Source organism: Taudactylus pleione, unplaced genomic scaffold (assembly GCF_031769625.1).
Source record: "Taudactylus pleione unplaced genomic scaffold, aTauple2 ptg001489l, whole genome shotgun sequence".
Taxonomy (NCBI): Eukaryota; Metazoa; Chordata; class Amphibia; order Anura; family Myobatrachidae; genus Taudactylus; species Taudactylus pleione.
The window spans coordinates 345849-372364 of record NW_028285887.1 but is presented as its reverse complement, the minus strand read 5'-3'; the positions used below and the strand labels follow the sequence as shown (position 1 = coordinate 372364).

The 26516-nt window shown below is 48.0% G+C and overlaps 1 protein-coding gene across 1 annotated transcript in view; it reads right to left on the bottom strand.

The window, feature by feature from the left end:
• LOC148442501 (sodium/glucose cotransporter 2-like) overlaps window positions 1–26516 on the bottom strand; it is a 104460-nt gene that overhangs the window by 49655 nt on the left and 28289 nt on the right. Inside the window, exons 5-9 of the mRNA XM_088463883.1 lie at window positions 23406–23511; window positions 19449–19529; window positions 13587–13795; window positions 12948–13083; window positions 12632–12739 (exon numbers count right to left, since the gene is read on the bottom strand). Of these exons, the coding sequence (XP_088320009.1) occupies window positions 12632–12739; window positions 12948–13083; window positions 13587–13795; window positions 19449–19529; window positions 23406–23511 (640 nt within the window). The remainder of the gene's footprint in view (window positions 1–12631; window positions 12740–12947; window positions 13084–13586; window positions 13796–19448; window positions 19530–23405; window positions 23512–26516) is intronic.

Below are 26516 nucleotides of genomic sequence, written 5' to 3'. Positions count from 1 at the left end.
CCCAAGATGGCTCCTGTACAGGGACTGGTATACAGGACTGGTGAGGTGGCTCTTTATAAACAGACAGCACACAAACCATCCTTAATCAAGTCCTGAGAGGTCAAGCCCGCTAAACAGGCTTTACATGAAATCAGCACAGGGGCCCCCTCCTCCTGATTGCCTTTACTTATTGACATATCATTTATAAAGGCAACAATGTAATGTAATGCGAAAACCTTCACAAATAACAAGTAAATGTGAAGTTTAAGAAAAAAAACCCCACACCTGTCACATACAGTATATACACACCTGTCACATACAGTATATACACACCTGTCACATACAGTATATACACACCTGTCACAGAGGGATGAGGAGAAACACAGTGATAGCTATAACTGACAGTCAGAAATAATAGGCAGTATATATATACAGCAGCTAGCACACGGTCACATACAGTATATACACACAGCAGCTAGCACACGGTCACATACAGTGTATATATACAGCAGCTAGCACACGGTCACATACAGTATATACACACAGCAGCTAGCACACGGTCACATACAGTGTATATATACAGCAGCTAGCACACGGTCACATACAGTGTATATATACAGCAGCTAGCACACGGTCACATACAGTGTATATATACAGCAGCTAGCACACGGTCACATACAGTGTATATATACAGCAGCTAGCACACGGTCACATACAGTGTATATGTACAGCAGCTAGCACAATGTCACATACAGTGTATATATACAGCAGCTAGCACACGGTCACATACAATGCATATGTAATTTAGTTGCACTGGGCTCTGAATCAACTCAAAACACAATGCTTGGTAGGATATAGAGCACTATATACCTGGCCCATGGGAAAGGTATACAGGGAAACTGACCTAAAACCTCCTGAGACCAACAGCTACAGCAGCGCACCGATAGTGGACTGTGAGCATCTCGTGTACACAAGGCGGGTAGGAGGGGTGACTCAGACACATAGAAACCATTGATGGGACCATGTCTGGGGAGAAGCTGCCGGGGGAGTGCCTACCTCCCCCAAGTTGCATCATCCGTCCGGGGACGCTGGCTTCATGACAACAGGAGCCTGCTGGTCTCCTCCCCCCTCCCCCCAAGCGGTTCTTTTGCACAGAACCTCCATCGGACCCAAACAAAGCCCAGCTCCTCCAGAAGGCCATTCAGTACTTGCTGCTCTAAGGGGTAATATTTCCGGTCCCCTCATCACAGCAAGGGACGGGTTATTACTCTACCCTTTTCTTAGTTCAGAAGCCCAACGGGTCTCATCGGCCTATCCTCAACCTCAGGTCTCTGAACAAGTTTATCTGGGTTCCTAGGTTTTGTATGGAAACCCTATGTTGTCCTAGCTATGGAGCCTGGGGACTTTATGGTGACATTCATGACTCTTACCTACATGTACCTTTAGGGACCTCTCATCAGGGATATCTCCAGTTTGCTATCCTTCAGCAACATTACCAATTTCAAGCACTGCCTTTTGGGCTTTCTAGAATTTCACAGGACTTTACCAAGGTTATGGCGGCCTATCTTCATCATCAGGGGATCAGACTGCTCCCATACTTGGATGAACTCTTGCTCTTAGCAAGCTCTCCAGAGATTCTTCACCACCATCTACAAGTAGCCGTTGCCTTTCTACAAATGCACGTCTGACTGATCAACTGGAGAAAGTGTTCCCTGACCCCTTCTCAAAGAATGGTACATCTGGGAGTATTTCTGGACTCTCAGGCTAAGAAAATCTTCCTGACAGCAGACAAAATCTCTGCACTACGGCACCGAGTGGGCAGGTTGCTCCACAATCGCCAAGTGTCAATTCACTCTGCAATGCAGACCTTGGGATCCATGGTGTCCACCTTCGATATGGTGGTGTTCGCTCAGTTCCATTCCAGGACCCTACAACACCTGATCCTCACCAGGTGGAATGGGCTGCCCCATCTGTTCAGATCCAGATGATGGGCTTTTCTCCAGAGGTTCGCCTGTCCCTATCCTGGTGGCTACAGACGTCCCACTTAAACAAGGGTTGCCCCTTTTGGATCCTGGACTGGGCACTTCTCACCACGGATGCAAGCCTCCACAGGTGGGATGCAGTGACCGGCCAGCACTCCTTCCAAGGATGCTGGACTCCAGCTGAGGTGATCTTACCAATCAACGTCCTGAAACTCCAAGCCATCTACAGAGCCCTCACTCTGGCTTAGGATATTCTTCAGGGCAGGCCAGTACAAGTACAGTCCAACACTACCATGGCAGTGGCCTACCTCAATCACCAAGGAGGCACTCTAAGTCGGTCAGCACTGGCAGAAGTGTCCCACATTCTCACATGGACCAAACGCCATCTCCCAGCCATCTCCACAGTGTTCATCCCGGGGATTCTCATTTGGGAAGCAGATTTCCTCAGCCATCATGACCTGGATATAGAGACCACTTCCCTGCATGCATAAGTCTTTCAGCTCCTGGTGGACAAACGGGGTCTACCAGAAGTGGACCTCGTGGCCTCACGACACAACCACAAGCTTCCAATGTACAGGGCCAGGACAAGGGACAGCAGCCTTCGTGGACACTTTCTGTGAAGTAAACCTTCCATTTGGCATACCTCTTCCCTCCAGTCTCCCTTCTTCCACAGGTTCTTCAGAAGTTGAAGCAAGAAGGGGGTACAGTCCTGTTGGTAGCTCCGGCTTGGCCCAGGCACCATTGGTACTTCGATCTTCAAAGTCTCTCCATAAACACTCCTCTCCAACTTCCTCTACATTCAGACCTGTTGTCTCAGGGTCCCTGTCTACATCTGGCACTGGCCCATCTGTCTTTAACTGCTTTGCTCTTGAGACATCCCTCCTAAGGTCTAAAGAGGTCTAAGAGATCTGTGGTCCAGGCCATGCTCAGAGCGTGTAAACCAGCCTCTGCCCAGATTTATCACCGGGTGTGGCATACATATTTCCAGTGGTGTGCTACTAGAAACTATGACCCTCAGGTTTTTAGGGTTTATAGAATCCGTACCTTCAAGCTGGATTGGATCTCGAACTCCTCTTAGCCTCTCTGAAAGTACACGTCTCTGCTCTGTCAATCTGGTTCCACACCCAGAATTGCTCCTCTGCTTGATGTTTACACCTTCCTGCAGAGTGTTCTCCATATACAACCTCCCTTTGTCCCTCCTTTGGCTCTGTGGGATTTGTCAGTGGTTCTCCACGCACTTCAGGAACCTCCATTTGAACCCCTGGATTCAGTAGACCTCAAATGGATCACTACTGTATGAAGACTATTTTTCTTCTGGCTATAGCATCTGCCCTATGGGTATCTGATTTAGGGGTGCTCTCCTGTCGCTCCCCATTTCTGATCTTTCATCAGGACAGGGCTGTTCTTCGAATGTGCCTGGCTTTCTTCCCAAGGTGGTCTCTCTTTTCCACCTTAATGAGGAAATTGTTGTTCCAGCCTTCAATCACCAGACCTCTCGGCAGGTGAGGCCTCCTTGGATGTGGTCCGTGCTCTGAAGATCTACGTGGACCATACTGGTTCCATCAGGAAAATGGATTCCCTCTTTGTCCTATATGGATTCCACAAGAAGGGATGGCCAGCTAACAAACAGTCATGTGAAGCATCTGGCCAGAGTCTATTTCACAGGCTTACACGCTGGCTGGCCTTCCTGTGCCGGCTATATTATCTGCTCATTCTACTCACTCAGTGGCTTCCTTGTGGGCAGCCTGCCGTGTCATGTCTGCCAAACAATTCTGCAAGGCGTCCACTTGGTCTTCTGTCCACACTTTTCTTTCTATGCCTTTGACACACTTGCCTCTCGGGATGCTTCCTTTGGATGCCAGGTTCTCCTCTCAGCTCAGGAGCGTCCCTGTCCTTGAACAACTGCTTTGGGACATCCCAACCGTCTCCCTGTGGAGCCCTATGGACACTGAAGAAGATTGGGAGAGGTATGGTAAAACTTACCTTGGTTAACTCTCTTTCTTCGAAGTCTATAGCGTCCACAGAGCACCCGCCTGACGCACCTGGCTTCTATGGGCCTCTCCTCTTGGACACTTGTTTCCTTCTCTGTGTGTGAGAGTGATACCTCCAGTGTACCAGTCTTCCTTCTCTGCTATCCTGCTCCTGCCATGTGCTTGTTAACAAAACTGAGTTGCCCTCAGGCTGTGGGTGGGGTATAGGGGGAAGGACCAGAACATCCTTGCTGTTGGTGTCCGGTCCTCCAAGTCCCACATACACCCCAATGTCTCCCTGTGGACTTTGATGAAAGAGAGTTAACAAGGGTAAGTTTTACCATAACTCTCCTATTAATCTCGCCATGCACTATCCAATGTTTCCTCCAACTGACAAATCCATAGAACTCCAAATGGTCATGTTTTCCAGGTCTCCTCACAGAATCACAGGTGAAATAATTTGCTCCACTTCTGGATCACCAATGTGTCACTGAGTAATGAAGTCACATGTGCTCCTGCTGGGTGAGCCTGAAAACTTGACCTGTTTGAGGTCATGAGGGCCGAGTTTGAGAACCACTGAACTAAACGATCAATGGGCTTACTTCCTACACTGCACCGAGCAGCCACCTTCCCTCCAGCTGATGCCACAGAAAGACTCCGTCTAACTATAAAAAATACTTCACATCAGACCCCTCCTCTGCAGATTGTCACACATTTCCCCCCCTTCCTTCCCTCCTGCACAGCAATTGGTCACACATGTCCCCCCTCCCCTCCCTCCTGCACAGCAATTTGTCATACATGCCCACCCCCTTCCCTCCCTCCTGCACAGCAATTTGTCACACACGTCCCCTCCTTCCCTTCCTCCTGCACAGCAATTTGTCACACGTCACCCCCTTCCCTCCCTCCAGCACAGCAATTTGTTACACAGGCCCCCCTTCCCTCCCTCCTGCACAGCAATTTGTCACACGTCACCCACTTCCTTCCCTCCTGCACAGCAATTTGTTACACATGTCCCCCCATACACAGCAGCTTGTCATACATGTCCCCCCCTCTTGCAGAGCAATTTGTCACACATGTCCCCCCCTTCCCTCCCTCCTGCACAGCAACTTGTCACACATGTCCCCTCCTTCCCTTCCTCCTGCACAGCAATTTGTTACACAGGCCCCCCCTTCCTTCCCTCCTGCACAGCAATTTGTCACACGTCACCCCCTTCCCTCCCTCCAGCACAGCAATTTGTTACACAGGCCCCCCTTCCTTCCCTCCTGCACAGCAATTTGTCACACATGTCCACCCCCTTCCCTCCCTCCTGCACAGAAATTTGTCACACATGCCCCCCCTTCCTTCCCTTCTGCATAGCAACTTGTCACACGCCCCCCATCCCTCCTGCACAGCAATTTGTTACACATGTCCCCCCATACACAGCAGCTTGTCATACATGTCCCCCCCTCTTGCAGAGCAATTTGTCACACATGTCCCCCCCTTCCCTCCCTCCTGCACAGCAAATTGTCACACATGTCCCCCCCTTCCCTCCCTCCTGCACAGCAACTTGTCACACATGTCCCCTCCTTCCCTTCCTCCTGCACAGCAATTTGTTACACAGGCCCCCCCTTCCTTCCCTCCTGCACAGCAATTTGTCACACGTCACCCCCTTCCCTCCCTCCAGCACAGCAATTTGTTACACAGGCCCCCCTTCCCTCCCTCCTGCACAGCAATTTGTCACACGTCACCCCCTTCCTTCCCTCCTGCACAGCAATTTGTTACACATGTCCCCCCATACACAGCAGCTTGTCATACATGTCCCCCCCTCTTGCAGAGCAATTTGTCACACGTCCCCCCCTTCCCTCCCTCCTGCACAGCAAATTGTCACACATGTCACCCCCTTCCTTCCCTCCTGCACAGCAATTTGTCACACATGTCCACCCCTTCCCTCACTCCTGCACAGCAAATTGTCACACGTCCCCTCCTTCCCTCCCTCCTGCACAGCAATTTGTCACACATGTCCCCCCCTTCCTTCCCTCCTGCACAGCAATTTGTCACATGTGCACCCCCTTCCCTCCCTCCTGCACAGCAATTTGTTACACATGTCCCCCCCTTCCTTCCCTCCTGCACAGCAATTTGTCACACGTCACCCCCTTCCCTCCCTCCTGCACAGCAATTTGTCACACATGCCCCCCCATACACAGAAGCTTGTCATACATGCCCCCCCTCCTGCACAGCAATTTGTCACACATGTCCCCCCTCCCTCCTGCACAGCAAATTGTCACACGTCCCCCCCCTTCCCTCCCTCCTGCACAGCAATTTGTCACACATGCCCCCATCCCTCCTGCACAGCAATTTGTCACACATGTCCCCCCCTTCCCTCACTCCTGCACAGCAAATTGTCACACGTCCCCTCCTTCCCTCACTCCTGCACAGCAATTTGTCACACATGCCCCCCATCCCTTCTGCACAGCAATTTGTTACACATGTCCCCCCATACACAGCAGCTTGTCATACATGTCCCCCCCTCTTGCAGAGCAATTTGTCACACATGTCCCCCCCTTCCCTCCCTCCTGCACAGCAAATTGTCACACATGTCCCCCCCTTCCCTCCCTCCTGCACAGCAACTTGTCACACATGTCCCCTCCTTCCCTCCTTCCTGCACAGCAATTTGTTACACAGGCCCCCCCTTCCTTCCCTCCTGCACAGCAATTTGTCACACGTCACCCCCTTCCCTCCCTCCAGCACAGCAATTTGTCACACGTCCCCCCCTTCCTTCCCTCCTGCACAGCAATTTGTCACACATGTCCACCCCCTTCCCTCCCTCCTCCACAGAAATTTGTCACACATGTCCCCCCTCCCCTCCCTCCTGCACAGCAATTTGTCACACATGTCCCCCCCTTCCCTCACTCCTGCACAGCAAATTGTCACACGTCCCCTTCTTCCCTCCCTCCTGCACAGCAATTTGTCACACATGCCCCCCCTTCCTTCCCTTCTGCATAGCAATTTGTCACACATGCCCCCCATCCCTCCTGCACAGCAATTTGTTACACATGTCCCCCCATACACAGCAGCTTGTCATACATGGCCCCCCTCTTGCAGAGCAATTTGTCACACGTCCCCCCCTTCCCTCCATCCTGCACAGCAAATTGTCACACATGTCCCCCCCTTCCCTCCCTCCTGCACAGCAAATTGTCACACATGTCCCCCCCTTCCCTCCCTCCTGCACAGCAAATTGTCACACATGTCCCTCCCTTCCTTCCCTCCTGCACAGCAATTTGTCACATGTGCACCCCCTTCCCTCCCTCCAGCACAGCAATTTGTGTCACATGTGCACCCCCTTCCCTCCCTCCTGCACAGCAATTTGTTACACGTGCACCCCCTTCCCTCCCTCCTGCACAGCAATTTGTTACACATGTCCCCCCCTTCCTTCCCTCCTGCACAGCAATTTGTCACACATGTCCCCCCCTTCCCTCCCTCCTGCACAGCAATTTGTCACACGTCACCCCCTTCCCTCCCTCCTGCACAGCAATTTGTCACACATGCCCCCCACTCCCCTCCCTCCTGCACAGCAATTTGTCACACATGCCCCCCCATACACAGAAGCTTGTCATACATGCCCCCCCTCCTGCACAGCAAATTGTCACACGTCCCCCCCTTCCCTCCCTCCTGCACAGCAATTTGTCACACATGCCCCCCACTCCCCTCCCTCCTGCACAGCAAATTGTCATACATGCCCCCCCCTCCTGCAGAGCAATTTGTTACACATCCCGCCCCTGCACAGCAGCAGATTTTATTCCTGGTTTAGATCTTCTAACGTAAGACAGGATTATATCGCTGCAGCACATAACCAGATCGGTAATTATCTGGCTCTTAATAAGCATTCCTCATCCATCAGGGAGGTCACAGTGCCGTATATTACACTCGGCGTCCGCACCCACTAATGGAGTGGAACTATCATACGTACATAGGCCTCTGATGGAGTAATAGGAGATTATGGGAAAGTGAGCTAGAGGAGAGGTGTGGGGAGATCGTAGCTTGTAGGGAGGGGTGTGATGGGTAATACTGAACACAATAGGGGTGGGAGGCAAAGTATCAGAGTCCACAGTGGCACTGAGAATCCAGAGTTCTGGTTATCCTAAACTGTGGCCTAGAGTAGTAGGTGTAAGCCGGAGTCCAGATTTGAGCCTGTAGCCTTGAACAGGATATGGGTATCAAAGATGCTGACCCAGGGGCCATGTAAGTGAGTGGGAGCAGACTGTGGGTATCAGTAGGCAGACGAGAGTCTATACTGTGCATTATCCATTACCCAGGGGCCATGTAAGTGAGTGGGAGCAGACTGTGGGTATCAGTAGGCAGAGTCTGTACTGTGCATTATCCATTACCCAGGGGCCATGTAAGTGAGTGGGAGCAGACTGTGGTTATCAGTAGGCAGATGAGAGTCTATACTGTGCATTATCCATTACCCAGGGGCCGTGTTAGTGAGTGGGAGCAGACTGTGGGTATCAGTAGGCAGATACCCATTATCCATTACCCAGGGGCCATGTAAGTGAGTGGGAGCAGACTGTGGGTATCAGTAGGCAGAGCCTGTACTGTACATTACCCATTACCCAAGGGCCATGTAAGTGCCTACTGATACCCACAGTCTGCTCCCACTCAGAGTCTGTACTGTGCATTATCCATTACCAAGGGGCCGTGTAAGTGAGTGGGAGCAGACTGTGGGTATCAGTAGGCAGAGCCTGTACTGTGCATTATCCATTACCCAGGGGCCGTGTAAGTGAGTGGGAGCAGACTGTGGGTATCAGTAGGCAGAGACTGTACTGTGCATTATCCATTACCCAGGGGCCGTGTAAGTGAGTGGGAGCAGACTGTGGGTATCAGTAGGCATAGTCTGTACTGTGTGTTATCCATTACCCAGGGGCCGTGTAAGTGAGTGGGAGCAGACTGTGGGTATCAGTAGGCAGACTCTGTAGTGTGTGTTATCCAGCAGGAACAGAAGTAGGTGGACAGTGTCTGTTTACTACTGTTAAAGGAAACTATATTCGTAGTTGGGTTGGTAAACCATGCCTGATTTAACCAACCTGTTGGAACTACCATTTTCAGTAATTTTATCGTCATTTTGTAGCAAAATGGAGGATTATTGTTTGCTTCCATAGATTACTGTGAACTAGTTGGCTGGTTGGAATGATAATCGGGTAATATGTCGCAAGCTTTATCATTAGTCTGGCAGAACTAAGATCATTAGTCTGAAAGTATAAGGTAGTGGTAGTCTTGGAGAACTGGGAAGAATGAGTTATCGTTAGTCTGGAAGAACTGGGAAGAATGAGTTATGGTTAGTCTGGGAAGAATGAGGTAATGATAGTCTGGGAGAACTTGGAAGAATGAGAACCATTCTTCCTAGTTTTCCTAGACTAATCCTAAATCATTCTTCCCGGTTCTCCCAGACTAACTGAGTTATGGTTAGTCTTGGACAACTGAGAAAAATTATTTAGGGTTAGTCTGGGAGAATTGGTAAGAATGGTTTAGGGTTAGTCTCGTACAACTGTGAAGAATGAATTGGGGTTAGTCTGGGAGAACTGAGAAGTAGTATTTAGGGTTTGGGACAACTGGGAAGAATTAGTTTGTGAGAACTGGGAAGAATTAGTTTGTGAGAACTGGGAAGAATTAGTTAGGGTTAGTCTGCGAGAACTGTTGAGATCTGGTTACTTTGCAATTGGGTTAGTCTGGGGAAGATCAGAAAGTCTGGGTTACTGTTAGTCTGGGGAAGTTTTAGTTAGTAATTAGTTAGAATTACTGAAATTTGGGTTAGTATGGTAGGTTAGTCTGTTTGTAAAGACCTGGTTAGTCTGTGTTATTGTGTTAGTGTGGTGAGGACTTGGTTATAGCTAGTCTGGGCAGACTGTGACATCTGGCATGACAGGGTTTGTATGTGGATATTTTGGTTAGGCTAGTATGAGGAAGATTAAGTTTAGTATTGGGAAGACTAGCAGAACAAGAAAGACTGGGTTGATGTTAGTCTGTGAAGACCTGGTTATTCAGGGTTATTGGTTAGTGTGGGAAAGACTGGGTTAATGTCAGGCTGTGAAGACCTGGTTATTCAGGATTATTGGTTAGTGTGGGAAAGACTGGGTTAATGTTAGTCTGTGAAGACCTGGTTATTCAGGGTTATTGGTTAGTGTGGGAAAGACTGGGTTAATGTCAGGCTGTGAAGACCTGGTTATTCAGGATTATTGGTTAGTGTGGGAAAGACTGGGTTAATGTTAGTCTGTGAAGACCTGGTTATTCATGTTATTGGTTAGTGTGGGAAAGACTGGGTTAATGGGCCTGATTCAGACCCACTCGCGAGCGGCTGTCCGCTCGCAAGTGGGTCGATGTTATGGACTGAGCATGCGCACGACGGAGGGAGCTCCATCGTGCGCATGCGCCAGACGCGTCGAGCGAAGGAAAGTCCTTCGCTCGTTGTGTCCGATCAAAGGGGGCGTGCTGTCAATGTTTGACAGCACGCCCCCTTTGGTGGGCTTGCCGGGGGCGTGCCTCCCGTCAGAAGCCGGCCCACTGACATCACTAGTGATGTCAGTGGGAGTGATTTTGGCTCTGATAGAGCCAAAATCACTCCGGAGCTTGCGGTTGAAAACCTCAACCGCAGGCTCCGGCTCGCAAATTCGATGGTCGCGATGGTCTCGACCATCGCGACCATCACAATGCACGCTCGTATAGCCTGTGGGTGGTGACCCACAGCTATACGAGCGTCCAGGAGGACGCTCCATGAAAATGGAGCCCGGCGCTCATTCAGAGCGTACGCTCTGCTCAGAGCGTACGGCTCTGAATGAGGGCCAATGTCAGGCTGTGAAGACCTGGTTATTCAGGATTATTGGTTAGTGTGGGAAAGACTGGGTTAATGTCAGGCTGTGAAGACCTGGTTATTCAGGGTTATTGTGTGGAAAAGACTGGGTTGATGTCAGTCTGTGAAGACCTGGTTATTCAGGGTTATTGGTTGGTGTGGGATAGACTGGGTTAATGTTAGTCAGTGAAGACCTGGTTATTCGTGTTATTGGTTAGTGTGGGATAGACTGGGTTGATGTTAGTCTGTGAAGACCTGGTTATTCAGGGTTATTGTGTGAATAGACTGGGTTACTGTTAGTCTGCGTGTTTGGGCTAGTGAGAGGATACCAGGTGTATCTGTGCTTCTGTCCCCCATTTGACCACATCCACCTTGAATGTATAAAGCTTGCATAGTACCCCATCACTGTTATAGGTTCATGAATCACACAGGCAAGGATACACTGTTATCTGTATTACACACAGCACATGGGGGATTAGGTATGACCCCAGATAACAATAACCAGGTAATGCTACCAGCGCACACAGGGCACCACCTAACACACCTGACATGGACCAATCTTACTAACACAAGAGAGAAGCTTATTACATATATTTACTCCTTGTAATTTTTTATTCACTTTTTACTGGTTTCATTTTTAGCCTCTATGTTGACTGCTTAGCACATTACAGGCTTTTACGTGTCTACATTGTAATTGGTAAATAACCTGCCTTTTAATTACAATCCCATAGTGATTGTGGTTAATTGTATATTTTTTGCGCTTGGACACGTATGTACTGTACATGGTAACACAATTTGATCCACTGAATATTTTCACATGTTAACTTGCTCTTTAAGCACTTTCTTTGGTGCTCACAATCAATTTCATTGTTGCACTAATTATATACACAGTACCAGTCAAAAGTTTGGACACCTTCTCATTCAATGGTTTTTGTTTATTTAAATTATTTTCAACATAGTAGATTAATACTGAAGTCATCAAAACTATGAAAGATCACATATGGGATTATGTTGTAAACAAAAGAGTGTTAAATCAAAATATGTTTTATATTTTAGATTCCTGAAAGTAGCCCCCCTTTGCTTGGATGACAGCTTTGCACACTCTTGGCATTCTCTCAGTCAGCTGCTTGAGGTCGTCTCCTGGAATGGTTATGAAGTAACAGGTGGACCTTGTCAGGAGTCAATCTGTGGAATTACTTGCCTACTTAATGTGTTTGAGACCATCAGTTGTGTTGTGCAGAGGTAGGGTTAGTACACAGTGGACACCACTATCTGACTACTGTTGTAATCCATATTATGGCACCAACCACTCATCTCAGTAAAGAGAAACAGCAGTCTATCATTACTGTAAGACATGGTCAGTCGATACGGAAAATTTCAAGAACTTTGAATGTATCCTCAAGTGCAGTTGCAAAAACCATCAAATGCTATGCTGAAACTGGCTCTCATGAGGACTGCCCCAGGAAAGGAAGACCAAGAGTTACCTCTGCTGCAGAGGAGAAGTTCATTAGAGTTACCACCTCAGAAACCGCTACTTAACAGCACCTCAGATTAGAGACCACATAAAGTCTTCACAGAGTTCAAGTAGCAGACAAATCCCAACATCAACTGTTCAGAGGAGACTGAACTAAGCGACATGGATAGTGGCAGCACAAATATTGGGCTGCTGAAGCACACACAGAAATGGCTGCAATGATCACAAGTCAGGTGCTGTAGATAAGCCTAGCCTCGTACAATAACAAGGGTTATTAATAGTTACTTATATAGTGCCGTCATATTGGGAAGAAAATAATAAGACGAGACTGTATAATAACAGACAAAGATGTAGGAGGGCCCTGCTCACCAGCCTGCATGCTGGATAATTGGTGAAGGAGACCTACCTCTCGGCATCAGCTTCACAACCAGCTTTGGGTAGGCTGTGTTAGAGCAGCCACTTTCCACACCGCAAATATTATAGCACTCCGATGGGACAACACAGGCTACTTCATCTGTAACAAGGAAACACTAACTCAGGAATCAAAGTAGGGATTTCAGCACCATGCATCATTACAGAGGTGTCAATTACACAGGCTAGGGGATAGTTAGCCTAGAATAATTGGAAAGTCTGGAAATGTGGAGAAATTAGATTTGTATCTTTTGTAATAAAAAGAGAGAGGTTTGGGAATGATTGTACAAGTACGTTATGTGGGCTATTACCTGCATACAATACTCTGCTGATCATTCCAGGCATAACCATTAAGAACATGGGGAGGATCTTCAGATAGCCACAGAGCACACATCCCAACTTGACGTGTGTTAGAGAACGGGCAGCAAGGCAGCGCTGAACAATCACCTAGAACAATGAGGGAGGGGCTGTAGCTCATTATCCATTATTCATCCATTCAGAATAGTGTTGGGTTATTTCCAGTACTGGCCATGAAACTGAATGTACCCAGCTATACATAAAGGACCAGAAACATGGCTACAACCACAGGATTAAAGAGACAAATACACAGATTATTGGAGAAATGTCACATAACAGGTGCAGATCAGAGCTTTGGAGAAAGTTCCTGAATTGTGTCACCAGGCCCTCAGGTCATCAATCCAAGATGCTGCTGGCCTTAGTGGAGGGTTTCTGGCTGAAGCCATCATAAAGTGGCAGAAGGGAACATAGGGACACGGAGCCCAAGACTGCCTCATTAGCTCCCTCTCATCCCTAATCAGATTTATGCTGGTGCTACTTGCGATGAGAGTTTGGGGATGGAGACAGGAGGTTAGTTGGCATGAAGTAGGTGTAGTGGAAAGTTATGAAAGGAGTACACATAACAACAGTATGTAAGAGATAAAGGTCCACACCTGGTCGCTGCACCAGTACCAGGTGGACACAATGGTCAGTCCCACTAGGAGAGCCGGCCATGGCAGGTCCCCAGAATAGGCATCACGCAACAGGTGTAGAGCATCAGGTCGTGGGAATGCACAAGCAGCCGACATATTACCCAAATTGCTTGGTACAGCTTCCATATATTTCTCCATGAGCGCACCATAGCCCCCGACCTCCAGGAAAGCTGAAAGACACAAGTGGTAAGACAATGGTCTCAATATTCTATACCCAATGTCTCTGGTATGTCCTGTACCTACAATGTTCTGTATCCCATGTCTATGCCATGTCCTGTATCCACAATGTCCTATACCCAATGTCTATGCCATGTCCTGTACCCACAATGTTCTATACCCAATGTCTCTGCCATGTCCTGTACCCACAATGTCCTATACCCAATGTCTCTGCCATGTCCTGTACCCACAATGTCCTATACCCAATGTCTCTGCCATGTCCTCTACCCATACCCAATGTCTATGCCATGTCCTGTACCTACAATGTTCTGTATCCTGTGTCTCTGCCATGTCTTGTACCCACAATGTTCTGTATCCTGTGTCTCTGCCATGTCCTGTACCCACAATGTTCTGTATCCTGTGTCTCTGCCATGTCCTGTACCTACAATGTTCTGTATCCTGTGTCTCTGCCATGTCCTGTACCCACAATGTTCTATATCCAGTGTCTCTGCCATGTCCTGTACCCACAATGTTCTATATCCAGTGTCTCTGCCATGTCCTGTACCTACAATGTTCTGTATCCTGTGTCTCTGCCATGTCCTGTACCCACAATGTTCTATACCCAATGTCTCTGCCATGTCCTCTACCCATCCCCAATGTCTCTGCCATGTCCTCTACCCACAATAGTCTATATCCCATGTATCTGCCATGTCCTGTACCCACAATGTGCTATATCCAATATTTCTGCCATGTCCTATACTGACAATGTGCTATATCCCGTGTTTCTGCCATGTCCTGTACGCACAATGTACTATATCCTGTGTCTGCCATGTCCTGTACCCACAATGTTCTATATCCTGTGTCTTTGCCATGTTCTGTACCCACAATGTTCTATATCCTGTGTCTCTGCCATGTCCTGTACCCACAATGTTCTATATCCTGTGTCTTTGCCATGTTCTGTACCCACAATGTTCTATATCCTGTGTCTTTGCCATGTTCTGTACCCACAATGTTCTATATCCTGTGTCTTTGCCATGTCCTGTACCCACAATGTACTATATCCTGTGTCTCTGCCATGTCCTGTACTATATCCTGTGTTTCTGCCATGTTCTGTACCCACAATGTACTATATCCTGTGTCTCTGCCATGTCCTGTACCCACAATGTTCTATATCCTGTGTCTGTGCCATGTTCTGTACCCACAATGTACTATATCCTGTGTCTCTGCCATGTCCTGTACCCACAATGTTCTATATCCTGTGACTTTGCCATGTTCTGTACCCACAATGTTCTATATCCTGTGTCTGCCATGTCCTGTACCCACAATGTTCTGTATCCTGTGTCTCTGCCATGTCCTGTACCTACAATGTTCTGTATCCTGTGTCTCTGCCATGTCCTGTACCCACAATGTTCTGTATCCTGTATCTCTACCATGTCCTGTACCCACAATGTTCTATATCCTGTGTCTGCCATGTCCTGTAGCCACAATGTTCTATATCCAGTGTCTCTGCCATGTCCTGTACCCACAATGTCCTATACCCAATGTCTCTGCCATGTCCTGTACCCACAATGTCCTATACCCAATGTCTCTGCCATGTCCTCTACCCATACCCAATGTCTCTGCCATGTCCTGTACCCACAATGTTCTATATCCTGTGTCTGCCATGTCCTGTACCCACAATGTTCTATATCCCGTGTCTTTGCCATGTCCTGTACCCACAATGTGCTATATCCAGTGTTTCTGCCATGTCATATACTGACAATGTGCTATATCCCGTGTTTCTGCCATGTCCTGTACCCATAATGTTCTATATACCATGTCTCTGTGGGTAGAGGATATGGCAGAGACACGAGATATAAAACATTGTGGGTAGAGGACATGGCAATATTCTATATCCTGTGCCTCGGCCATGTTCTATACCCACAATGTTTTATATAATAATAATGTTATTTATATAGCACATTTTTCCTAATTGGACTTGAAGTGCTTTACATTTGTCTTTACAGCACAAAATACAAAACAAGCCTAACAAGGGACATTAGTGAAATGCTGGGTGAACAGTCTGGAGTCTATTTTTGAAGGACTCTAGAGTGGAGGCTTCTCGACCTGTGCGGGGAAATGAGTCCCATAGAGTCGGAGACATAATGCTGAAAGCTCGACCCCCAAATTAATTCCAGGACATTCTAGGTACTGTTAATAGTCCTCCTTCAATGGATCTCAGTAATCGAGTGGGACAGTAATGGATCAGAAGCTGCTTTAGGTACCTTGGGCCATGGTCATGTAGGGCTTTGTAAGTTAGTAAGCCAATCTTGAAAACAATTTGCCATGTGATAGGCAGCCAGTGAAGGGAGTAGAGAATGGGTGTTATGTGGCTGGAAGGGGGTCTGGTTGGCTAATAGCCTGGCAGCTGCATTTTGTACCATCTGCAAGTGGTGTAATTCTTTTGCTGGGAGACCGAGGTAGAGGGCATTGCAGTAGTCTAGGCATGATGATATAAATGCATGTATGACTTTAGGCAGATCTTCTGAGGGAATTAAGTGCTTTATTCTGGCAATGTTCCTCAGATGGAATAATTAGGGAATTATTGTGGCTGATACCTGATTTAAATGTCAGAGGCCACCATCCAGCTCAACACCAAGATTCCGCACATGTTCAGTGTATTGTAATTCTGATCCCCCAAGCGTAAGTCCTGTTGGTTGGCTATGTTGTAGCCCTGTCCTATGACCTATCATCAGGACCTCTGTTTTATCAGGGTTCAGTTGCAGCCAACTGGCACTCATCCACACCTGAAGCTCAGCTAGGCAGCCATTTAGGGTTGTTATGGGGTCCTTTGTACCTGGAGCAAAGGACAGGTACAGTTGTGTATCATCTGCATAGCAGTGGTAGACCAGGCCATGACGTCTGATTATTTCACCCAATGGTAACATGTATACTGCAAAAAGCATGGGAGATGGTATAGAACCCTGTGAGACACCACATGGAAGTGGCACTGGTGATGAAGAGTTTACTCCAGAAGAAACTCTCTGTGACCTGCCGGTCAGAAATGATTATGAACCAGCTAAGGACTGTGCCATCCAGTCCACAGAAATATTTCAGGCGCTCAATTAGAGTCCCGTGGTCCACAGTATCAAATGCTGCTGAGAGGTCCAGAAGGATTAAGATTGACCAATCACCTCTGTTTCCTGCCATCAGAAGATCATTAAACACACATACCAGGGCTGTTTCAGTGCTATGTCTTCTCCTGAATCCTGACTGGAATGGATTTTAAATATCATGGGTAGACAGGTGGGTTTCTAGTTGCATTGCCACCACTTTCTCAATGACCTTTCCTAGAAAAGGGTTTGATACCGGTCTGTAGTTTGTTATGCAGTTGGGGTCTAAATTAGGTTTTATAAGAAGTGGTCTCACAATTGCTTCCTTTAGTGTTTCAGGAAAAATTCCTGTCTGCAAAGAGCATTGAGCTATTGTAGCAAATACAGGGTCAATCATGTCCATACACCCTAATGTGGAATTAGTCTCATGTATGATTATGGTCAACCCACACGAGGGCACGAGGGGGCCGAGTGATGCGGGCTGCCCTGATACCTCGGCCACTTTGGGAGTGACATGGACGTGTCACGATTAGTGCGGCAATGAGGGGGAGCTGTGCCAATGTTTTATCAGAAGTGACGTCACTGCGTTCCAATGTGAAACGCGGAAGTTGGACCCATTCAGGATCCTTATTGGGATGCTACCCCAGGTGATGTGAAGGAATGTATATAATGAGAGAGCGGCTCGTTTGAAGAATATATATAAAATATAAAAGCAGCATCCTTTGGCTATTATCCACTACAAAGCATTTGATCATGTCCCCAAAAATATTAGGTGGGCAATAGAGCAAACAACTTTTGATGCTAGATGCTCGCTGGATGCACAAATTAAATACTATTGCACCAAATGGTCGTAATGAAATGAACAACTTGGGCTGATTTCTTAAAATTATGTGTATGATGATGGAAATATATGCTGGACCTGGCCTGGACCTTGCCTGGACCTTCTGGGTTTGTTATTTCATTCATTTATTCTATAATACATAGTAACATATATACAGTATATGTTTTTCTCTCTCGTTATACATTGTTGTATGCATATATTTTTTTACTGCTGTATGTACAGTATACTTTACTGCTGATGTCTTGTGACTTAAACGTACTATATCTGTGAAGTATATTGCATTGTATGATAGTATAATTTGGTAGCATTACTTCATGTACACACACACTGACAGGTGCAGTGAATAACACGGATTATCTGGGTACTATGGTGCCTGGGATATATTAGGCAGCAACTGACCAATCAGCTCTTGAAGTTGATGTGTTGGAAGCAGGGAACATGGGTAAGCCTAAAGATCTGAGTGACTCTGACAAGGGGCAAATTGTGATGGTATCTCCAAAACAGTCTTGTAGGGTGTATCCTGATATGCAGTGATTAGTACTTAACAAACGTGCTCCAAGGAAGGACAACGGGCAACAAAGTCATAGGGGCTCATTGATGCGCGTGGAGAGTGAAGGCTAGCCGGTCTCATCCAATCCCACAGAAGAGCTACTGTAGCACAAATTGCTGAAAACATTAATGTTGGATAGGAAGGTGCCAGAACACACAGAGCATCGCAGCTTGCGGTGTATGGGGCTATGTCGTCACAGACTGCTCAGAGTGCCCATTCTGAATTTTGTCCACCGCCAAAAGCTCCTACAATGGGCACATGAGCATCAGGACTGGACCATGGAGCAATGGAAGGAGTTGTCTGATTAATCACATTTTCTTTTACACCATGTGGACGGCCAGGTGTGTGCATCATTTACCTGGGGAAGAGATGGCACCAGGATGCATTATGGGAAGAAGGCAGCCGGCGGAGGCAGTGTGATGCTCTGGGCAATGTTCTGCTGGGAGACCTTGGGTCCTGACATTCATGTAAATGTTACTATGACACTTGCAGACAATGTACACCCCTTCATGGTGGCAGTATTCCCTGATGGTAGTGGTCTACAGTATTCCAGCAGGATAATGTGCCCTCTCACATTGTTCAGGAATGGTTTGAGGAACATGACAAAAGAGTTAAAGGTATTGAATTTGCCTTCTAATTCCACAGATATCAATCTAATGTGCTGGGAAAACGAGTCTGAGCCATGGAGCCCCCACCTCGCAACTTACAGGACTTAAAGGACTCACTGCTAGCATCTTGGTGCTAGATACCACAGGACACCTTCAGAGGTGGAGTCCAGGCCTTGACTGTTTTTGGTGGCACAAGTGGATCTACACAATATTAGTCAGGTGGTTTGGCTTATACATAAATACATGTCTGTATCATTAGAGTGAGAAAAGGAGACCACTAATGGCATTCAGTACTGTCAGAGGTATGTGTGTTTCTCATATTCTCTGCTGTAGCTGTGCATTGTCCTATAAACCAGAGGTTCTCTACCCACAAGTTTTCCCAGGTCCTGATTTGGAGATTTGTGTCTGTTAAAACAGGCGTAATAATTACTGACCCAGCAAAATAGATCAACTCACCTGTGCATGATTAGAGAAATCCACAAAACATGACCTGTTGGAGTTTAGAAGCCCAGCTATAGTCTGTTATGATGATATGACATCACTTGACTTAACTGGCTTATTTATTAATGTACTCACCATATGCAGATAGAACACACGCCCCTCCAATAATCACAAATGTCTGTACCGTGTCTGTATACATAAGAGCTGCAAGACCACCTTCAGGACAAAGAAAGAAAATATGAGCAAAAAGCATAAGACTGCCTATAGATAGAGACCACCTTATGGGCAACAAGGATCAGGCTCCCTAGAGAGAGAGACAATTTTATGGCCAACAAGGATTGCACCACCTACAGAGTGACTACCTTATGGGCAAGAAGGATAAGACCACCTACAGAGAGACCACCTACTGGGCAACAATGATTAGGCCACCTACAGAGAGACCAGCTTATGGACAAAGAGGATTGGAGTACTTACAGAGAGACCACCGTATGGGCAACAACAAGTAGGCCACTTGCACAAAGAGATCACCTTATGGGTAAGAAGGATTACAACACCTAAATAGTGAGGCCACCTTATGGGCAAGTAGTATTAGACCTCCTACAGAAAGATCAACTTATGTGGAAGAAGGAATAGACCACCTACAGAATGACAAGCTTATGGGCAACAATAAGGCCACCTACAGAGAGACCACCTTTTGGACAAGAAGAATTAGACTTCCAAGACTACCATTAACAAAAAGGATTAGGCCACCAGAAAGACCACCTTATGGGCAACAGGGATTGGACCACCTACAGAGAGCCCACCCTATAGGCAACAAATAATAGGCCACCTTCAGAGAGACCACCTTATGGGCAAGAAGGATAAGACCACCTACAGAGAGACCACCTTAAGGAAAAGAAATATTAGGCAATCTACAAAGATACCACCTCATGGGCAACTATTGTTAAACCACCTATAGACAGACCATCTTATGGACAAGCAGTTATAGACCACCTACAGAGAGACCTCCTTATGGGCAACAATGATGAGGCTGCCTACAGAGAGACCACCTTATGGGCAAGAAGCATTAGACCACCTACAGAGTAAGACCACCTTATGGGAAATAAGGATTAGACCTGCTACAGAGAGAGACCACCTTATGGGAAAGAAGCATTAGACCACCTACAGAGATATCACCTTATGGGCAAGATCATTAGACCACCTGCAGAGAGAGACCACTATATGGGAAAGAAGGATTAGACCTGCTACAGAGAGATACCACCTTATGGGCAAGATCATTAGTAACCTACAGAGAGATCACCTTATGGGAAAGAAGGATTAAACCTGCTACAGAGAGATACCACCTTATATGCAAGATCATTAGACCACCTACAGAGAGATCACCTTATGGGCAAGAATATTATACCACCTACAGAAAGAGACCACCTTATGGGAAAGAAAGATTAGATCTGCTACAGAGAGCTACCACCTTATGGGCAAGAGCATTAGACCACCTACAGAGAGACCACCTTATGGGCAAGAAGGATAGGACCACTTACAGTACAGAGAGAGACCACCTTATTGGCAAGGATTAGACCACCTACAGAGAGAGAAGTATTACACCATTTACTGGGTGGCTTCCACATCAGGTAAAAAAGATGGTCACCAAGAGAGACCGTAAGAATGGATCAGGGCTGTGAAGTGTCTGTTAGTGACAATAAATGGCTGATTTACAGACTTTCACAGACAGACAAGGAATTGGCTAAACAAACACATTTAGTAAATTAAATTCCCTTATACAAAAAATAAATACAACATAAAATGCTAAAATAATATTACCGGTAGGTAAATGGAGGGAGTAGAGTTACCAATAGCAACTACCACTTGACTCTTACACCTGAGCGCAATCATCTGCAGAATAACATCCATATCAGTCTGCTGAAGACTAGTAGATGTCACATGACATAGGACATTCTGTGAGACATCCCTATTCTCAGTGTAGAGAAATAATAGCATCATCCTTGTACTCCTTTATTTACTGAGAGCTACACTTCCTACAGTGATACTAAATGTTATTACTTATAGAGAGGGAGAAGGGTCAGAGCACCCAGCTTCTGCCAGAAGGAAGAGCTACAATGAATAATATGTGCTGCAGGCTCCATACCCCACACACCGAAATAACCTTCACTCACTCTATGTTCCATACTGCCCCCCATACCCCCATCTCTAGGTTCCATACTTCCCCCCATATCCCCATCTCTAGGTTCCATACTGCCCCCCATAACCCCATCTCTAGGTTCCATACTGCCCCCCATACCCCCATCTCTAGGTTCCATACTTCCCCCATACCCCCATCTCTAGGTTCCATACTGACCCCCATCTCTAGGTTCCATATGGCCCCCCATACCCCCATCTCTAGTTTCCATACTGCCTCCATACCCCCATCTCTAGGTTCCATACTTCCCCCATATCCCCATCTCTAGGTTCCATACTGCCCCCCATACCCCCATCTCTAGGTTCCATACTGCCCCCCATACCCCCATCTCTAGGTTCCATACTGCCCCACTTACCCCCATCTCTAGGTTCCATACTTCCCCCATACCCCCATCTCTAGGTTCCATATGGCCCCCCATACCCCCATCTCTAGGTTCCATACTGCCTCCATACCCCCATCTCTAGGTTCCATACTTCCCCCCCATATCCCCATCTCTAGGTTCCATACTGCCCCCCATATCCCCATCTCTAGGTTCCATACTGCCCCCCATACCCCCATCTCTAGGTTCCATACTGCCCCCATCTCTAGGTTCCATACTGCCCCCCATACCCCCATCTCTAGGTTCCATACTTCCCCCATACCCCCATCTCTAGGTTCCATACTGACCCCCATCTCTAGGTTCCATATGGCCCCCCATACCCCCATCTCTAGGTTCCATACTGCCTCCATACCCCCATCTCTAGGTTCCATACTGCCCCCCATACCCCCATCTCTAGGTTCCATACTGCCCCCCATACCCCCATCTCTAGGTTCCATACTTCCCCCATACCCCCATCTCTAGGTTCCATACTGACCCCATACCCCCATCTCTAGGTTCCATACTGACCCCCTTCTCTAGGTTCCATATGGCCCCCCATACCCCCATCTCTAGGTTCCATACTGCCTCCATACCCCCATCTCTAGGTTCCATACTGACCCCAAACCCCCATCTCTAGGTTCCATACTGACCCCTATATCCCCATCTCTAGGTTCCACACTGCCCCCATATCACCATCTCTAGGTTCCATACTGCCCCCCATACCCCCATCTCTAGGTTCCATACTGCCCCCCATATCCCCATCTCTAGGTTCCATACTGACCCCCATCTCTAGGTTCCATATGGCCCCCCATACCCCCATCTCTAGGTTCCATACTGCCTCCATACCCCCATCTCTAGGTTCCATACTGCCCCCCATATCCCCATCTCTAGGTTCCATACTGACCCCCATCTCTAGGTTCCATATGGCCCCCCATACCCCCATCTCTAGGTTCCATACTGCCTCCATACCCCCATCTCTAGGTTCCATACTGCCCCCTATATCCCCATCTCTAGGTTCCACACTGCCCCCATATCACCATCTCTAGGTTCCATACTGCCCCCCATACCACCATCTCTAGGTTCCATACTTCCCCCATACCCCCATCTCTAGGTTCCACACTGCCCCCATATCCCCATCTCTAGGTTCCATACTGCCCCCTATACACCCATCTCTAGGTTCCATACTGCCCCCATATCCCCATCTCTAGGTTCCATACTGCCCCAATACCTCTGTCTCTAGAATTCATACTGTCCCCCTCCTTGTTCTCTCAGTTCCTCTCCCTGACAGGCAGCGTCACATCATCATCACCAGCGTTACATATGTGCACCTCCTGCTCCCTCCCATGGCTACGGCACTGAGACCACCTACAGAGAGACCACCTTATGGGTGAGGGGGCAGTTATAGCAGTTTACAAACAAAGAGGTATTTAGAGCAATTATTCAGAGGCCACATTGGGAATAAGAGACAGAAATAACCTCACATTCCCCATTACTGTAACACCTTACTCATACACTCCCGGTATGTGGCCAAGCTGCTTACCTGTCACAGTGTATATGGTGGTAATAACCAGCAGGGCGATAACAGACACATATATATCCCAGCCCAATGCCACCTGTATAAACACTGCCCCAGAGAACATATCCACCTGAGGGAAGAAAAAAAGCTGTAAGGATCCAGTGTGAATGGAGCTGATCATAGAGATCCGCACTATCAGACTTGGGTCAGGTCCTGAAGACAATCCCAGCAGTCTCCTCAATTATAGTCTCAGCCTGATCTAGCCAAGACAAAGCTCCTTGCTGTACAGTATGCTTCCCTCTTATATTAATACCCTGAAACCCATCATTTCTATCAGCAATGCCACCAGCACCCCCATACCACGAACCCCATGTCCAGTGATTCTATACAGTATATAACCAGCCCTTCAAATTTTCAGTGTGTGAGTGAGAACATGAGGCGACTATCGGGGTGTCAGTGAGAACATGAGGCGGCTATCGGGGTGTGAGTGAGAGCATGAGGCAGCTATCATTGTGGGAGTGAGAGCATGAGGCGGCTATCATTGTGTGAGAGAGCATGAGGTGGCTATCATTGTGTGAGTGAGAGGACGAGGTGACTATAGGGGTGTGAGTGAGAACATGAGGCAGCTATCATTGTGTGAGTGAGAGGACGAGGCGGCTATCGGCGTGTGAGTGAGAACATGAGGCAGCTATCTGGGTGTGAGTGAGAACATGAGGCGGCTATCAATGTGTGAGTGAGAACATGAGGCGGCTATCGGGGTGTGAGTGAGAACATGAGGCGGCTATCATTGTGTGAGTGAGAGGACGAGGTGACTATAGGGGTGTGAGTGAGCTCAAGAGGCGGCTATCATTGTGTGAGTGAGAGGACGAGGTGACTATAGGGGTGTGAGTGAGAACATGAGGCGGCTATCATTGTGTGAGTGAGAGGACGAGGTGACTATAGGGGTGTGAGTGAGAACATGAGGCGGCTATCATTGTGTGAGTGAGAGGACGAGGTGACTATAGGGGTGTGAGTGGGAGCATGAGGCGGCTATCATTGTGTGAGTGAGAGGACGAGGTGACTATAGGGGTGTGAGTGAGAACATGAGGCGGCTATCATTGTGTGTGAGTGAGAGGACGAGGTGACTATAGGGGTGTGAGAGAGCATGAGGCGGCTATCATTGTGTGAGTGAGAGGACAAGGTGACTATAGGGGTGTGAGTGAGAGCATGAGGCGGCTATCATTGTGTGAGTGAGAGGACGAGGTGACTATAGGGGTGTGAGTGAGAACATGAGGCGGCTATCATTGTGTGAGGGAGAGGACAAGGTGACTATAGGGGTGTGAGAGAGCATGAGGCAGCTATCATTGTGTGAGTGAGAGGACGAGGTGACTATAGGGGTGTGAGTGAGAACATGAGGCGGCTATCATTGTGTGAGTGAGAGGACGAGGTGACTATAGGGGTGTGAGTAAGAGCATGAGGCGGCTATCATTGTGTGAGTGAGAGGACGAGGTGACTATAGGGGTGTGAGTGAGAGCATGAGGTGGCTATCATTGTGTGAGAGGATGAGGTGACTATAGGGGTGTGAGTGAGAACATGAGGCGGCTATCATTGTGTGAGTGAGAGGACGTGGTGACTATAGGGGTGTGAGTGAGCTCATGAGGCGGCTATCGGGGTGTGAGTGAGATGACGAGGCAGCTATCGGGGTGTGAGAGAGAACATGAGGCAGCTATCGGGGTGTGAGTGAGAACATGAGGCGGCTATCATTGTGTGAGTGAGAGGACAAGGTGACTATAGGGGTGTGAGTGAGAACATGAGGCGGCTATCATTGTGTGAGTAAGAGGACGAGGTGACTATAGGGGTGTGAGTGAGAGCATGAGGCGGCTATCATTGTGTGAGTGTGAGAGGATGAGGTGACTATAGGGGTGTGAGTGAGAACATGAGGCGGCTATCATTGTGTGAGTGAGAGGACGAGGTGACTATAGGGGTGTGAGTGAGAGCATGAGGCGGCTATCATTGTGTGAGTGTGAGAGGATGAGGTGACTATAGGGGTGTGAGTGAGAACATGAGGCGGCTATCATTGTGTGAGTGAGAGGACGTGGTGACTATAGGGGTGTGAGTGAGCTCATGAGGCGGCTATCGGGGTGTGAGTGAGATGACGAGGCAGCTATCGGGGTGTGAGAGAGAACATGAGGCAGCTATCGGGGTGTGAGTGAGAACATGAGGCGGCTATCATTGTGTGAGTGAGAGGACAAGGTGACTATAGGGGTGTGAGTGAGAACATGAGGCGGCTATCATTGTGTGAGTAAGAGGACGAGGTGACTATAGGGGTGTGAGTGGGAGCATGAGGCAGCTATCATTGTATGAGTGAGAGGACGAGGTGACTATAGGGGTGTGAGTGAGAACATGAGGCGGCTATCATTGTGTGTGAGTGAGAGGACGAGGTGACTATAGGGGTGTGAGTGAGAACATGAGGCGGCTATCATTGTGTGAGTGAGAGGACAAGGTGACTATAGGGGTGTGAGTGAGAACATGAGGCGGCTATCATTGTGTGAGTGAGAGGACGAGGTGACTATAGGGGTGTGAGAGTGCATGAGGCGGCTATCATTGTGTGAGTGAGAGGATGAGGTGACTATACGGGTGTGAGTAAGACCATGAGGCGGCTATCATCGTGTGAGTGAGAGGATGAGGTGACTATAGAGGTGTGTGTGAGAGCATGAGGCGGCTATCATTGTGTGAGTGAGAGGACGAGGTGACTATAGGGGTGTGAGTGAGAGCTTGAGGCAGCTATCATTGTGTGAATGAGAGGACGAGGTGACTATAGGGGTGTGAGTGAGAACATGAGGCGGCTATCATTGTGTGAGTGAGAGGACAAGGTGACTATATGGGTGTGAGTGAGAACATGAGGCGGCTATAATTGTGTGAGTGAGAGGATGAGGTGACTATAGGGGTGTGAGTGAGAGGATGAGGTGACTATAGGGGTGTGAGTGAGAGGACGAGGTGACTATAGGGGTGTGAGTGAGAACATGAGGCGGCTATCATTGTGTGAGTGGGAGGACAAGGTGACTATAGGGGTGTGAGTGAGCTCATGAGGCGGCTATCATTGTGTGAGTGAGAGGACGAGGTGACTATAGAGGTGTGAGTGAGAACATGAGGCGG